General features: G+C 44.0%; 1 protein-coding gene across 3 annotated transcripts in view; it reads right to left on the reverse strand.

Annotated features, from left to right (window-relative positions):
- Positions 1 to 18,100, reverse strand: part of LOC144785991 (uncharacterized) — a 324,665-nt gene that overhangs the window by 231,091 nt on the left and 75,474 nt on the right. For all 3 annotated transcript variants that reach the window (XM_078664896.1, XM_078664895.1, XM_078664897.1), the window contains one exon: positions 1,911 to 2,004. In XM_078664896.1, the coding sequence (XP_078521022.1) occupies positions 1,911 to 2,004 (94 nt within the window). The remainder of the gene's footprint in view (positions 1 to 1,910; positions 2,005 to 18,100) is intronic.

The raw sequence follows: 18,100 nt of genomic DNA on the forward strand, positions 1-18,100 counted from the left end.
GCAAGGTGAAAGCCAGGCATCCCGCCGCGAGGGGCCGTTGTGGAGATTAAGCAAGCTATTGCCCAGAGTCGCAGAGTGTGAACCCGTTAATCGAGTAGGCACCGGAGCGAGAATTGTCGAGTCCATGGACATTTTAGGACTCAAGACCCCGCCGAGCCGGGAATTGAACCCTGGTCCCGGGCTGACCTCTGCTTCCAGGTCTGCCTCCTCTAACCAGTGAGCCACACTTCTCCACGTATAACATAGCAAAGCATAGCATAGCATAACAAAACATAGCATAACAAAACAGCATAGCATAACAAAACAAAACATAGGATATCAAAACATAGCATAGCATACAGCATCACTCAGCACCACCACAGCATCACTCAGTGGCACCACAACATCACTGAGCTCCACCACAGCATCAATCTGTGCAACCATTCAACAACAACTGGTTCAAATATGTTATCTCAATGTTTCAAGCTTTATTACAAATGTAACAAAAAGATGTTAATATTTAACATGTTACATAATCTTCACACATGTTATTTACAGAAGTTTAAGCTATTGCCATTATAAATTAAGTATTAATTATTTAAAAAAATTAAAAACCATTGTTATTTGTAATATCAATACATGTAAGTCACGTAAATACAACACATATTGCATTACAAATGCTATAGTTATAACTATTGGCATGGTAAATGACAAAGCTATTAATTTCGCTATTTTCAAAAACAAAACCTAAATAAAAAAATTATCATTTACAAGACCAATAGCTCAAACTTTCCTAATACGAGACCTATTGCATTGCAAATGCTTGTTATTACTCCTCGGCTGAACACCAGACAAATGTTTCAGTCAGGCTCCTATACACTATAGAGCTTTCTAACGCATGTCTAGTTATTATACACCTCTAAAGCAATCAGCTTAAGGCCACATTATTAAACAGGTTGTAATTATGGTAAATACTCATCCTTCAGATGTGCACAATATGGTAAATGTCCACGACATTGTGCATCCCAGAGACTGTGGAACCAGGTCCTTGAGAAAACGCTTTGGAATAGTGTTTCCTGTGCAAAAAACACATAACTTGTGCAAAAACACGTAACTTGTTCAACAGAGCACACTTTAGAGCAGCAGACAGTGCATTCCTCGGAGGACTCTCAGTTGCCAAGTGCTTGATATCCTTTCTCTGAATCTTGATAATCAGATCGGGCTTCAACAAGTGGTCAAGTATCGAGGAGAAATAATCCTGCAATGGACCGGTTCACCTTACTCTAGGGCTAATTAAACCACTTTACTTGGCCCCGTAGATGTAGAGGGGAGGAAACACCTGGACAGACTCATCTGGAATTGTTACGAATGATGAAATTGAATGTCTTCTGTGAGTTAGGGCCCTCTTGTTTTGACCGCCTGCTAGAGAACAATATGCATGGATTTTGGACCATGAGCCAATAATGTTAAAGGAAGAGAAGAGGTGAAAAGCAACAAATATCGATAGAAGTAGCATACGATTCACACTGGTGGGTGGTAAAAGCAGAGACTAGGGTGCAGCACCAGCACCTGGCATTTTCTGGCACGAGCTGTACATGCAGGTTGCGAAATAGAGTAAGTCATAATATAGAAATGTTTAGACAGTATAGTTGGACAGACATCAGTTTAGAACGTACATCTGTAGCAGAAAAGGGCTTTCTCGGTCAGTCTTTACTGCAAAACATCTCGACAGTAAATATATAATAACAGACTGTGCCTAATAAAATTGCAGATCATTTTAAGGGCGTTATAACAAACATTATACGCAAGACTGTCTTGTAGCAAGTAAAAATAAAAAAAATACATCTTACAATATATTAAATTAATTAACTGTCATCACGTAAATCTATAGTTATTTAAACTATATGTACTGCCTTAACAGAAACCCTTACCTGCAAAGCCGGTTTATCACAGAGGTAGCAGTAGCACTGATCACATACATCGGCATTGTTCTCAAGTGGAGTGCTTGTGTCATGTTCTGACCGCCTATTGAAATTTATGAGAGGTTATAAGCATATACTATAACTATGATCGAGAATTTTTCCAACTTCATTTTTTTCTACAAGTTAATTGCCAACTCTAAATATCTGTATCCCCTATTTGCTAGACAATGTATACTGTAAGGGTAAATGTGTAACTAAGAATCTCTTCAACTGAGCAGAACCATCAGTGAAGGAGGCCTATGGGTGCACGATTCACGTAGAGAGCTTGCTTCGGAAACTGGAATTACAAAGGCAACTAATCAAAGGCCTGATGCCACTTCAAACTGGTATGGAGAAAATGTTACTTATTTGTTTTGCAGCAGGAAGATCTGGGTCTTTGGTCATATGCTGTTCTAGGAAAACATTACTTATCTGAAGTTGTATTTCATGTGCAAGTATCTCACCGTGGATGGGAGCCCCAAATAAGGTTATGTTAGATGTTCGGTATTTACCAGTTAATGTCCTAACTTGGCCAACGAGGGACTGGCAGACAACAGGAGTGAAGAAAAGGAGCTACAAGCACTGCAAAAGAAGTGGACCTGAAAAGAAATCCTGAGCAACAGTAAAGGAGGTACACTGTGGCCCAGAAATGCAAACCAGAATCAGCTCTGCCTATGGGTAAGTTGTGAGGGCAAGAGGTACAAAACAGCATTACAAAAAAAAAAAAGAAAAGAAAATTAAGGGTCAGAACATTTTACATTAAAAATTTAGTGTATAATTATGCTGGCAAGCTACCCAAAATTTCCGAATTTTGTGCTACCTAAAAGTTCTCAAAAATTCTCACTACGCAATTCTGCGTTAATTTTTTTGTATGCATTCGTGCAACTAGTATAAAATGTCTTGAGGTAGCAACAGAGATTCTTCTCACGCTAAATGCCTGGAAAGTGTGCTCTTGCTTAATAACATTACCCGAGATACTGGAAAAAAAGCATTTCACTGAAGAATGATACATTCACGAAAATGTGAAATTTCTTGGAAAATAATGCAATTTTGCCCCACAAAACATTTACACTGTAGCAGGATTACTCGTGTACCACTGGAAAACAAAAATGCAGAAGCTGAGGTGTCCTTCCTACACCTAGCAAACGGTATTAGTTGTCACCTTACATAAAAAAAAATGTCTTCCCCAAAGCCAGACAGCATTGTGCATGACAACAACGTGTGTACATTGGCGTGGCGATTATGGGCTGGGGATTTCAAACAACTTCTTCAATCTATCTTGGGTGCAGTATAACATCCAGCCATTAAGAAAATCATGCTATGAATATTAGATCCTAAAAATACAAAAGAGTAACCCCATTAGTGATGTATGCCCACCCACAAACCCACCCACTCTGCCGGTCACACGCTTGACCCAATCTTCTCTGCAAGCCCCCATGTCTCCTTCAACCACACCACCGAACTCCACTGGACCGACCATCGCTGAATCAACTTTACCTTCAAGAAACCCACCACGCACCACCGTCCCAAACAGATGCCTCGCCGCTGCTGGAGCAAAGTCACCGAAGACCCGCTAACCACCATTCTCACCCAGAGCCCACCAGCCGACCGACAACGCTGCCTGCAACCTCAGACAGTGGATCAACAACTGCGCCAACACCCTCGCCCGATCAAAAAAAACTTCCAACAGTCACACCAACAAGAAAACCAGCTGGTTCACTGAAGACCTACGGGCCTCCAAGCAAACCTGCCGAAAGCTGGAGAAGATCTGGCTCCGTGGACGAACACTGGACAGCCACGCAGCCCACAAGAACGCCACCAGCAGACACCATCACCTCATCCGCCAAAAGGGCCTCCTTCAAAGACCGCCTAGACAACAACGTCCACAACAGCAAAGAGCTCTTCAACATCGTGAAGGAACTCTCCAACCCCAGCTCCAACACCAACAATGTCCCACCCTCGCAAAACCTGTGCGACTCGCTGGCCACCTTCTTCCACCGCAAGATAGCAGACATCCACAACAGCTTCAACGCCACCACCGCACCGACAACCACTGAGACCTCCACCCCCACGACCACCATCCGCACCAACTGCCTGCTCTCCTGGACCAACCTCATCGACGACGACACCATCAAGATCATGAACACCATCCACTCCGGATCTCCGTCAAACCCATGCCCACACCACATCTTCAACAAAGCCAGCACAGCCATCGCACCCCATCTCCGGAAAGTCATCAACACCTCCTTCGAGACAGCAACCTTCCCGGAGAGCTGGAAGCACGCCGGGATAAACGCCTTACTCAAGAAACCCAAGGCGGACCCCAAGGACCTCAAGAACTTCTGGCCCATCTCCCTGCTCCCGTTCCCGGCAAAGGTCATCGAGAAGACCGCCAACGAACAACTGACCCGCTACCTCGAGGAGAACAACATCCTGGACCCTTCCCAGTCCGGATTCCGCAGCAACCACAGCACCGAGACTGCCCTCATCGCCGCCACCGATAACCTCAAGTCCCTGCTGGACAACGGAGAAACAGCAGCCCTCATCCTCCTGGACCCGTCAGCTACCTTCAACACGGTCTTCCACCACACACTACGAACACGCCTCCACAACGCTGGAATCCAAGAGAAGGGCCTGGACTGGACCTCCTCCTTCCTCTCCGCAGAACACAGAGCGTCCGCCTTCCCCCCCCTTCCGCTCCAAAACCACCGAGATCATCTGCAGGATACCCCAGGGCTCATCCATCAGCCCAACTCTGTTTAACATCTTACATGGCACTGGTCGCCCACGTCGCCACGACCTCAACATTATCTCCTACGCTGATGACACCCAGCTGATCCTCTCCCTCACCAAGGACCCCCACACCGCCAAAACCAACCTTCACGAAGGCCGTCACTGAATGGATGAGGAACAGCAGACTGAAGCTGAACTCGGACAAGACGGAGGTCCTCATCCTCGGATCCACCCCATCGACCTGGGATGACTCATGGTGGCCGACCGCACTGGGAACCGCCCCAACACCCACCGACCACGCACGAAACCTAGGGGTCATCCTCGACTCCACCCTCTCCATGAACAAACCGGTCAACCTCCTCCTGCTTCCACACCCTGCGCATGCTCCGCAGGATCTACAAGTGGATCCTAACTGAAACGAGAACAGTGACCCAGGGCCTCGTCAGCAGCAGGTTGGACTACGTAAACGCCCTCTACGCAGGACCCTCGGCCAAACTCCTGAGACAGCTTCAACTCATCCAGAACGCCTCTGCACGCCTGATCCTCGACATCCCTCGCCACAGCCACAACACACCCCACCTGAGACCGGCACTGGCTCCTGGTCAACAAGAGGATAACCTTCAAGCTCCTCGCCCACGAACACAAGGCACTCCACGACGCCGGACCAACGTACCTGAACAGACGACTCAGCTTCTACACCCCCACCCGCCTGCTCCGCTCCACCGACCTCACCACAGTCCCCCGCGTCCGAAGAGCGACCTCCGGTGGCAGATCATTCTCCCACCTCGCCACCAAGACCTGGAACACCCTCCCCATCCACCTACGGCAAACTCAAGACTTGCTGACCTTCAGAAAACTCCTCAAGACCTGGCTTTGAGCAGTAGCAGCATTCCCCACTCCAGCGCCTTGAGACCCTCACGGGTGAGTAATGAGCTTCACAAATGATATGATTGATTGATTTATACCAGCTATCATTATGATGTATGGGGTGTCCCTGCCTGTGTCTCCCATTTGAAGCAGTTATCCGTTAATTCTGTATTATCTTCTGTTTTTTAATTTCGCGCACCAAAAACCGAAAGAACAGTGCAGATTATCTGCAGAGGATAATTTTAATACAATATCCATAGTTAAACAAAATTAAGATATCAATAACTCATTTACAAGGACAGATATCAGTCTAAAAAGGAAGCTATTAAAAGGTCTGCTGGGAGTATCCATAGAGCATAGTTCAAAAAATGATTTGATGCCAAGTGCCCATAAAAAACCAACAACAAACAATCACACTTATTTTAGTGATTTTTAGGGTATGCCATCTGCTAATAATGCCATTCAATTAACAGAGGGAGAGATGCTTATAGTTTTGAGGGGAACCTTCAGTGTGAATTAATGGAATCCTATATTGAAGAAAAAAAACGGTATCATACTAACCCATGGGTGCTTCAGAGTCTTCTATCCGCCATTTTAGGTACCTTATGGTCTTTTGTAGCCCATGACACATTTCCTATTCCATAGTTCAGTAACATAAGAATTAGGGAGTCATCAAATTGGGGGCAAAAACATGGCAAGGCGTCTTTTTTGCAGTTCTTGGGAGGCTAGATAGTAGAGCCTAAAATTAGGCAATCCTAATCTGCCTTTCCATTTTGACAATTGTAATATTGTAATATTGCCTGTGATCTCTTGTAGTTCAGTACAAAGGAATGAACCGTACTTTCCAGCTTAGAACACAATTTGAGTCCTGTTTACATGACACTGGTGTAAAATAAAACAAAAAGTAACAATTGAACAGCAATGATCCCATCTTGGGCTCATTAATTTTGTAAACTCATGAAATTGTACATCTTTTTCTATCCTGTAGGGCCATCTCAATATGGTCTCTATTAGGAAGCAAAATGAAAGCAATATGATCTCCTTATAGCTTGATTTTAGTGTCCCCAAAAAGAGGTGGAGATATGAGAATGTGAGATTGACTGTATAGGCTAGGGGATTCAATAAAAAGGTCAAAAAGATATAATAGAAAGAACAGCCCTTTTCCTCTATTTGGAAAAACTGTGCGTGTAAGCTGATTATTAATAATGATTTAAACTTAGGTTTCCTGGTAGAGTGTAGAGATGAACCTTGTAAACTGTTTAGGAAATTTACATTTTTCTAACATTTATACAAAAATCTCCAGCTCACGAGTATAAGGTCCTTCTCTGCATTAAACAAAAGTTTATCAACAGAAATGTTATGTGCATTGGCTTGGTCAATACATTTGGACAAATGTTTGTTATTCACACCCAGGCTTCACCATTTATAAAACTGTTTCAGTCCATATGAATTCTTTTATGTATTATTGTATTTATGAGTTTAGTTACTATTTTTGTAAAACTTTTATAGTTTGAATTGAGAAGCCTTATGGGACGATAGGATGCTGGTTCAGTTTCTTTCTTCCCCTTTTCTAAGAAATGAATCAACTCTCCTTTATTAAAGGACGGTGGAATACTTTCACTCTAATATAATACTGAAAAGGATGTGCAAAGGCCGTATTAAATCTGCAACATAAGTTTTATGAAATACAGCCCAAAATCCATCCTCAGATTTAGAACGGAGGAGTTATTTTATTGATTCACTTATTTCATACACAGATGTTGTGTCAGCAGAATGATCCGAAATCTCTGGGCTCAAAACTGCAAGATCAATTTCCCGCAGAAATATCACCATTTCCACAGGGGATCGAACTAAATTCTCAGTTGGTTCCGAATAGTCTTGAATAGAAATCTAAAACCATCTTTTGGCATCTATTAGGACTCTAGAGAGGTTACTGGTACAAGGATTCCTCAGCTCAATGACCAAGTTAAGTTTTTTACTTTTTTTAGATGTACAAGCCAGGAAACTGCGTATCAGTTTACGGTCTTCATAGACCTTGAAATTAATGGTATTATTACCCACAATCTCTTTTCCCAGAAATACATCTTTTAAATCTGTCCTATTCACCTGTCAATTTCGACAATGTCTTGTCTGCTGCTAGTTTGTGGATCAAAGCGCTTTCCTTTGCTTATAGTAAGGAGAAAATGATATAAAAACCCCTCTAACAGGGGCCTTAAAAGCCTTCCAGGTTTTTACAATGCCAACGGTATAAAAGTTGTCCATAAAAAAAAAATATATTTCCATTCTCAAAGTCAAATTATTCGTTTCAGCTATCAATAAGGCCTTATCCATTACCCATCTAGGTACTTGCTGGGGGACAATCAGTTGAGAAAACAAATTTCACATTGGAATGGTCTGATATTGCACGGTAATCTCTGGGAAGGAAAGGGGAGCCAAAAAGTAATATATCCTCGAAGCAGACCTGTGTTTCGAAAAACAAGAGTATGTCCTGCTTTGAGGATTCATACTTCTCCATCACTTGTAATCCTAAATGCATGCAGATATCTTGATAAATTCTTTCCATTTTTAGGTTTCGCCTGGCAATCCGCTGCGCAGCAGCGTTCGCGCAGGTGAAATCTAATGTTAGAACAGTATGGGGGACTTGAACCCGCCCCTTCTTCCATTGGCTAGCTCCATAAATGGAGGCTAGCCATTGGAAGTCATCGTTGTCAAGCACTCTTTCCCCGTCAGAACGCGAATCGTGGGCGTTTCTTACTCTTTTTTTAAAGTCCCGCCCCCCACACCCTCCCTCTCGCCGTCCCATTGTCGGTGCCTTCTCAAAGTTCTCCCTCCCGCCCGCCCACTGTCCGTGCCTCCTCCCTCCCGCCCGCCCACTGTCCGTGCCTCCTCCCTCCTGCCGCGGTCTCACCACCGTCCACTATTAGCCAGAGCCCTCAGGGTCGTATGATAGCAAGCTCTCCTCTCCGCGCTCCTCAGCTGTTGTCTTGTTTTTTTTTCTCTGCCCTTCTCATCTCCTCTTCGGGGGATTGGTAGTCACCAAAGCAGGCAGTGCCATGACATCAGCCGAGGGCAAGCGCTGAAATATTCATGCGCTCTGAGAAGCGTGCGTCTTTAGAGGCATCAGCTGCGCGCCGCGGGCTCCTCTCGCACCTGGGGCTCCGTGGACTCCATTGAGGGGAGGAGGGTATCGGTGCGCGCGCGGAGCTCCGACCCTGCCTCAAACGAGCAGACGCGTGAGGACGCAGATCCCGGTGCCGGCGGTCTCTGCCAGTGGCCCCTCATTCACCACCTCAGAGGGCATCACCAGAGAGGAAGGGCAACAAAAAGTTGCTGCTGTGGACTGCGGAGCAACCTGGGGGCGGAGGGATGGCAGACAAAGCTGCTCCTCGCACGGGCCAGTGAGTTATTGTGAAAGGCGAGCCAGCAGGCTCATGCAACGGGGAGGGGGCTTCAGAGCGGGGACCCCGAGGCGCAGAGGAGGTGGCGGGGTGCCTACGTCTGGGCCGAGATTGGGGGCACGGGGACCTGCCCGCTATCGTCCGGAGCCCAGGGCAGCCCGTTGGAGCTTCGCGGGCACGAGCAGGTGATAGAGCAAGATTTCGCATCGCGACTTGCTCGAGTCAAGAACCTCGAAAAATCTATTATAATCTCGTAACTCAAATTGTTTGTGTTACTAATTTTATGTATTTTGAATGTGCGTGGGTATCATAGAGATGCTTGCTTATGTGTTCTACTAATACGATTAATTCGTGTCCCTAAAATGGCTGCTGCTTGACTTTCCTTTTCTGCGCATGCGTCAGTCACACTCACGTGACTTCGCGTAGAGATAGTTTTGGAGGGAAAGGGTGCGTATGCGTAATAAGCAATAAGATGGCTGTGCTTTGATAACGTGGTGAAGCTTTGTGCTGCTGCTCTTGTGACCTTGTTCGTTGCACTTACCATTAATGCATAGTATATTTTTATAATAATGAAGCTAAAGTACGACATCATGACATGAAGTACATTCATTTATTTTTATGTACTAATTTGTTTTCGCTTACTTTTCATGTATCACGGGAAATGGGGGTCCGAATGGGTCGTGAGCCATTTTGAAGGTCCTTTCTGCGCATGCTCCAGATACAAGGCCAGAGTCAACCATGGACCGTGGAATACAGCCAGCTGGCAGCCACAGTCAAGAGGCTCCTGAGAGAGCTACCTCTGACCCAGGAGGATGGAGCCAGTGTTCCTAGAATGATACAATTGTAGTCATTTGAATTGTATTCTGTGCGACTTTCTCATGGGAACCCCAATCTTGCTAGGCGGTACCTTAACATGCAAATTAGGCCTTAGAATAGTCTGTTCTGATTGGTGTGTTAACCAAATCCTACCTTAGGACCAATCGAAATTTGGGGATTCTGACACTTTGCAACATTGGGGGGTGGTACACTGACCCAAAAGAGTATATCTAGCCTAGGTTCACCTAGGGAAATTGTCCGACTTGTCTGAATAGCTGACCTGTCACTGACCCAACGCACTCAATAGGTGACTAAATATACAGAGCGCTGCGGAGCACTCTGTCCGAATTTGACCATAGACTAAGGTTTTACTAAACCTTAAGTGCTGGCGGAGCACTTTTGCTGGGAGTTCGCTGACCCAATCGGGGTCCTGACTGATAGCTGCAGAGAGGGTGGAGCGCAGGCGTTGCTTCCGAACTGCGGGTGCTGGTCGTGTCCTGATCCTAATCTGGGTTTCCTGTCCTGTCCTGGGGTGTCCATTCTGCACTTGCTGTCCAATTGATGACTGCTATTCCTTGGGGTATTTCCTGTCCTTAACTGACCCGTGGCCAGGGTTGGTTTTCACACCAGTCTAGGTAAATATCGCTCTGAGTTCTTAAAACTGCACCTTTCTATTTTTCTGTCTTTGCTTCAATAAAGACATACCCTTTGCATATGTTAATTTCCATGTTTTTCTTTGCAAATCATTGCATTTCATTAAAGTCATTTACAGTTTGCATTTCATAGCATGTTCCTATGTTCCCCTGCCTTTTTAGTATAAATCTTTCCATACTGTTTATGAATTAAATAATGTTTTACAAAATTTTCTCTTAAAATACTGAATTGAAGTAATAACGTTAGAATTATAGCGTGTTACATTTTTACCTTTCATAGATGTATAGGTTTTCCCTAGTGTCTTTTCTCTCGAAATATGACCTAATGATAAAATCCTAAAACGTGCATAAATTTCCTAGCGTTTAGTATCCTCTCTCGAATTTCATTTTCGTTAATTCTGAATTCCCTCATTATAGGGTTAGATGGTTACCTGTATACTCTTCGTATATTGTTATGTGCTCTTCGTTATTCTGTTTATAGATTGCCTCATTACTATAAACTGTATGATTGCAGAATCTGAAATCTAAGATAAATCTTTTAAAAATTCTAGTTGTACGTGGTCATTTCATGAAATAAATTACAATAAAGTTGGGTTTGTATTTTGCTGCCTTTCCTTTTACAGCTAGCTCCCTGACCCATCGTGGTCATAGGTACCCATAACGGTGGATGGTAAGTTGGGTACACTGGAAATAAATCGAAAGGGAACTCACAATTATTGATAGTAGATTGCGTGGTCATCTGATCAATGTATATGATAAAGTAAAGCATATGGGCCCGAAGCCAGAAGTGGCGAAATTATTGGTCGGGTGACCCGCGATCTCTAGCAGTCATTTTTCTGGTAGCGAAGAGGATGGTTAGGGAATAGTTAAAGGTTAGGTAGGACTAGTTAGTCTAGCTAAAGTCGGATGCTGCTAGGTAGGAAGCCTTATCTGCTGCTATAAGAGAATAGGTACTTCAGGTGATCTGATCACTCACTTGGAATGCTTGTTTTGAAAAATTATGAAATGTTTTAAAATTGTTGTTCTTGTTATTATACTGTTATATGTATTAATCCATTCGTACGTAAACCGTTTTTTATGTGGTTAGGAATCCCCGGGGAATTGAATAGCGAGTGGTGAATAGAATCCACTTGCTTTGAGGTCACTGGCCCAAGGAAAGTTGGTGCAGGTTAGGCAGAACTGGAAGCACTAACTAGGGTTTTCTGAATGTATGATTGAATAAAATGTTAGTGACTAGGTTCATTGGCAAAATTCCTACTGTGGCATAACCTAGTGAGGGTCGCACCGGAGGAGTAGCAGGTTCATCGGAGCTAGAGTGAAAGCAAAGGGGTTCGCTAGGGAAACTTTAGGCTCGGATATATCCCGGAAAGGTGGATGAGTCTAGGGGAGTAACAGGTTCTCCAATGCTAGTGTGAAGGGTAGGCAGAAGAGATCTACTCGTAGTGATTGAAAAGTAAATGGAAGTAGTTTACTTGCAGTAAAACAAATCTTTCCTGTCTAGACACTTGAGCACAGTGGCGAATGTGTATTCGTTGTTAAATAACCAAGCACTGAACACTTTAGAAAGTTTCCGTTACCTTGTGAAGGAGGGAGTCAGACGCGAAGCGGCTCTGACGTCACTCCGTGCCGCGCTGGGATTGGTAGACACAGCGGGCTGCTAGCGGAGCTGAAATTGTAAAGGAGGGGCGAGCGCCAGAGCGTGGGAACTGTCTCGCGAAAAGGCCGCGCACCCATTGGTCGAGATTTTTTGAACTCGTGCATTTCATTGGTTGCACGAAAATAATAGACGCACTCGGATTGGAAGTAATTTTGTAAACAAAATCACTCGTAAAATTCGTATGTGGCATTCGTATAGACCGCATAGCAGACCTGATCCACGTTATATGGGATTTGAGAACGATCAGTGGAAAGGCGTCAAAAACGACATTATGTACGGAACTAAGAGAAAAGTGTCACTTGTAAACAAAGTGAAGAATTATTTCAAAAAGGACAAGCCGATTAAAACTAGAGAAGGTGTTGTCATACCACAACCCAACACTCCCGCATCTTTCATGATGTTCGATAAAGGGTACAACACATGTGTATGGTTGGAAAATTGGGTGGAATACACGAAAGATGACGGAGTATTGGCTTTTCCGTTAGATGGAACATTTAACAGCAGAATTCTATTCAATTTGAGAACCCGAATGAATGACTTATATCCTAGACCTAGATTAACGCAGTACGAAGCACTAGAGGAATGGGAAATTGAGGCTTTTGAAAGGGATAAGCCCCGAATGGATAAAAGGTTAACTAAATTTTATCCAAAATTGAAGCAGGAAGCACGAGCTCAAAAGATGAAACAGTGGAGGCAGAACATGATAGTGGAGGGATTGTTTCCCATGATGCCAGCAGATGATCCTTCTGGGGGAAAGAAACGGTTGGAAAAATCTAAACATTGGGTACCCATCGGAGAGTCGGATGATGAATTAGATGACCTATGTACGAGAAGTCCGCCTCCTTATAATGAAGGACATCGACCTTCCAGTGCAGGAGATATTTCCCGAAGACTTCCTCCTCAGGAAGAAGTTAGGTCCGCAAGTGTAGGAGGGAGTTACCACATACCTCCCTATACCGAGAGTCTAGGACCAGTGGATACCAGAAACATTTACCCCAGAATGTCAGCTAGTGGGGAGATAGGATATTCCCATGAAGGAGATTTTTGTTCTCGACCTCCCTACGGAGGCGAGATGAGACCCTTAAGTTCAGGAATGCCGTTATTACAGCCTCAGTATGAGGAAGAACGAAGATCCCTAGGTACAGGAAGTTTATTCCCAAGACCAAATTATGGTGAAGGACCTAGTGAGACTCATCCCACTGCCCCAAGTTATGCTCCCACACTAACCCCGCAGGTGTTACATGACAAATCCATAGAGAGATTACTGGAAGAAAAGGAGCGGGAGGTTCTAGCAAAACAGAGAGCTGAGATCATTCAGAAAATGACCCAGTTAAATACCAGTCCTGAAGCATTGACAATCCCAGTAACAATCGGACCAGTGGTTTCATTGTACGGGGATCGGCATGAAAGTCCAAAACCTCCAGTCATTACTCCCGTCATAGCACAGCCCAGACCAGAACCCTTAATTGTAGATGAACAGACGAGTGAGTGTGAATCTGAGGTCTCACTGATGAATCTGCCCATTAGAAATACAGGGAAAAAGATGCAGAAAAGACATAATCCTTTCAATGCAGGGAGATTCAAATGGAATCGACTTCGGGTACTAGAAGTGTTACTTTGGTCACACCTGAGGAAAGATGGAGTCAAGAATTAGAGAAACAAACTTCGCAAACGAAACCTTTAGACCTCTACAAACTGAGAGTAGAAATCGAAGAATTAATGGCAGGAAACGTAGGATTAGACAGATTAAATACCTACTCTGAAGAAGAGCTGTTGTTTATGTGCAAAAGTCTTACCCGAAATGTCCGAGTACTTCATGAAAAATTGACAGATACTGCTGCTAGAATGGGAATAGACATTTCAAAATCGAAGCCCCTGCAGAAACCATACCGAGCAGAATTTTCAGACAAAGATTTGGAAAACATGAATATATCAGGGAAAAAGGCACAGGTCAAAGAACTATTGACAGTGTTGCAGAAATGGGGAGACGTAGAAAAATGGAAAGCCAGATGGGCTAGGAAAAAAGATGAGGCCAGGTCTAGGCAGGTAACTCCTGAATTTGTCCTAAAGGAGGTAGACAAACAAGAACAGTTATGCCCTATGCGGGAAGTGCCCGGAGGAAAATATGTACATGTTCCATGGTCCCGACAGGATATTGTGTCCTTTACCAATGACTTCCCGAAATTGCGAGAAAAGCCAGTCGATTGGCACCGGCAGGTAGAAAGATTCGTAAAAGTGCAAAAGTGCTTGTGGAAGGACCTGGATGGGTTCTTCGACATAGTGGTCCCTGTAGATCTGTGGACTGAGTGTAAGATAGCCATAGCTTGGCCTAGTGAGGAATACCCGAGAGATGACAAAACAGGGGAACCATCGAAGGAAGTGATGAGGAAGTATGAACAAGTAATTCAACATTTGAAAATAAAAGTACCTGCAAAGGAAACTGATTGGACCAAGATAGATAGAACTACGCAAGAAAGAGATGAGACAGTGCACTCCTTTTATGAAAGGCTGTTGCAGGTATTTAAAACATACAGTGGTATAGATAACATCGAGATGAAGGACATGACCCATTTCATTTACAGGTTTGTAAACGGTTTAAGACCCGAAATTTGTCAGTGGATAAAGGATAATAAGATCTGTTGGCATACCAAAAAGATAGATGAGGTCCTACGGTACGCAAAGTACTGTGAGGACGAAATGGCAGAAAAGAAAAAGGCCCTGAAGGAGAAGGTGATATGGGCTCAAGTAAAGCTTGCAGAACAGCAGGAAAAGCAATTGAGTAAGTTAAACAAAACTACTCAGAACCAAGGCCCTGGGGCTGGGGTTGGAGGAAAACATAGGCCTAAAATGAGTAGAGAAGAAGCGAAAAAGAAATTTCTCTGCCACCAGTGCGGAGAAATTGGACATTGGCGAGACGAGTGTCTGTATTTACAAGGTGATAATGCCCAAAAAACATCGAGATGAAGGACATGACCCATTTCATTTACAGGTTTGTAAACGGTTTAAGACCCGAAATTTGTCAGTGGATAAAGGATAATAAGATCTGTTGGCATACCAAAAAGATAGATGAGGTCCTACGGTACGCAAAGTACTGTGAGGACGAAATGGCAGAAAAGAAAAAGGCCCTGAAGGAGAAGGTGATATGGGCTCAAGTAAAGCTTGCAGAACAGCAGGAAAAGCAATTGAGTAAGTTAAACAAAACTACTCAGAACCAAGGCCCTGGGGCTGGGGTTGGAGGAAAACATAGGCCTAAAATGAGTAGAGAAGAAGCGAAAAAGAAATTTCTCTGCCACCAGTGCGGAGAAATTGGACATTGGCGAGACGAGTGTCTGTATTTACAAGGTGATAATGCCCAAACACCTGATTTAATTCCACAGACGCAGAATTAAAAACAAAGAAAGACCCAGCAGCAGGTAAAAACGATTCAAGTGCCTCGAGCGCCAAAGCCTATTTTTAAAGGGAAGTCACCACAGGGTGATGATGTAGAAATCTGGGGAGGCAATGAAGACAGAAATACAGCAACTTCGCAGTATTTGTTGAACGACACTTTTTTCTGTGATGACCAGTACTGACGGGGCCTGAGAGGGGAGGACGAGGAGTGCGTACTTGGCGCCTCTTTGCCGGTAGACCAGTCAGGGCCATACATTGAAGGAAAGGTTGATGGAAATGATGTCACCTTTCTATTGGACACTGGTGCTACCCGTTCTACTGTGAGAACAGTGGACGTTCCAAACCTACCCCTCTCGGGAGAAGCAATCCAAGTAGTAGGAGTATCTAATCAATTGATTAGTACACCTGTTACCGAACCCATGGAGATCTCAATTGGAAACTTTAAACAAATGCACAGATTTGTTGTCTGTGATACCAGTCCGGTAAATTTACTGGGACGTGATTTGCTGTGCAAAATGAATTGTACCATCTTTTGCACACCAAAGGGCGTCGAAATTCAAACCCCAGATGAAGACGGTATCTACAAGCTAATGTTAATTAGACCTGACTCAGAAATAAAACGACTGACTATACAGGACTTACCTGAAGAACTCCAGCAGACAGTGAAACAAGAAGTGTGGGACTTTACAGGAAAGGATGTGGGATTAATGAAAAACATAGACCCCATACAAATAGCCATGAAGGAAAATGCAGTATACCCCAATACCAAGCATTACAGAATGAGTGCAGAAGTAAGAGCAGGTGTTGCCATTGAAATACAGAAATTGCTAGAAGCAAACATCATACAGGAAGTAATGAGTAGCCCGTGCAACTCTCCCATTATGGGTATCAAAAAGCCTAATGGCAAGTACAGAGTAGTGCAGGACCTGAGAAAGGTAAACAAGATAGTGGTCCCTTGCTGCCCTATTGTCCCGAATCCAGCAGTGATTCTGTATCAGATCCCCTGGGATGCTGAATGGTTCACTGTGATAGACCTATATCATGCTTTCTTTTCGATCCCATTGCATCCAGATAGCAAATTTCTTTTCTCATTTGCTTTCAACAGTAACGTATATGTCTGGAACAGGGTCCCCCAGGGGTACACAGAAAGCCCCTCTATCTTTAATCAGATCTTGAAAAAATGCTTGGAAACTTTAGTCTTACCTGGAAAATCTGTTTTGGTACAATACATTGACGACCTATTGGTGGCGTCTAAAAGCCATAGGGATTGCGTGGTTGACACCATTGCCCTACTGAATCACCTGAGTGAAAAGGGACATAAAGTGGCCCCTGAAAAATTACAGTTCTGTTCAAAATCAGTGAAATATCTGGGACACCAGATAGAAAAAGGTATCAGAAAAGTCACCTCAGAGAGAGTCAGAATAATTCAAAATATGCAGTTACCCTGTACTCAGAAGGAAATCAGAATGTTCCTCGGAGTTGTAGGTTACTGCAGGCAATGGATTGTGGGATTTGCAGTCCTTGCAAAGCCTTTGATACAAATGACAAAGAAAGGAGCAAAGGACCCAGTTGAATGGAATGATGAGATCTTAACAGCTTTCACACAGTTGAGAAATTGCCTGTGTACAGCCCCTGCTCTGGGAATGCCTGACTACTCTAAGGAGTTTGGCTTATTCTGTGACACTCGTGACAATTGTGCATGGTCAGTCCTGACTCAGGAGCATGGTTTGACCAGAAGGCCTGTGGCATATTTTTCTGCCACTTTGGATCCAGTGGCTGCTGGACTACCTGGATGTCTAAAAGCAGTAGCTGCAACCTGCACCAGTTTAGAACAAAGTGAGTCTATTATTATGGGACATCCTGTAACTGTATATGTTCCACATGCAGTTGTAATTCTATTGACTCGTACAAAAACTCAGTATCTCACCCCTAGTCGGCTGACTAAATATGAGAGGATTCTCATGGGTGCTGCAAATATTGTCATTACCCGATGTAACATTTTAAACCCTGCCACACTACTTCCTAACTCAATGGTAATGGAAGATAAGGGAGATCATGAGCATGACTGCATTGACCTGACAGAGTTTAGTACTAAACCTCGCCCAGACATTAAAGAAACTCCTTTGCCTGTACATGATGAGGAATGGTTTGTGGATGGTTCCTGCCTGAGGCATGAACTAGGAGGTCTAAGTGCTGCTTATGCTGTAGTCACGTTAAACAAAATTGAAGAAGCATCCTATCTATTTGGAGTAAAGTCTGCACAAGTAGCCGAATTGATCGCCCTGATAAGAGCTTGCAAATTGGGAAAAGACAAAAAGGTAACAGTGTATATTGATAGTCAGTACTGTTACGGGGTTGTGCATGACTTTGGCCAATTATGGCTACAAAGAGAATTCCTGACTTCCTCAGGTACCCCCATTCGAAATGGAAAAGTTGTCCAAGACCTTTTAGAGGCAATCCAATTACCAAAAGAATTGGCAGTGGTCAAATGTGTTGCTCATAAGAAGGGCCTTGACCCTGTATCTTTGGGAAATGATTTTGCTGATCGGGTGGCAAAACAATGTGCTATGGAACAAATGAGAATAAATCCCAATCGAGGTGGGGTTGGAAACAGCTGCCAACTTAGAATGTTTGAAGAAGTGCCTA

This window comes from Lissotriton helveticus, chromosome 10, assembly GCF_964261635.1.
Source record: "Lissotriton helveticus chromosome 10, aLisHel1.1, whole genome shotgun sequence".
NCBI lineage: Eukaryota > Metazoa > Chordata > Amphibia > Caudata > Salamandridae > Lissotriton > Lissotriton helveticus.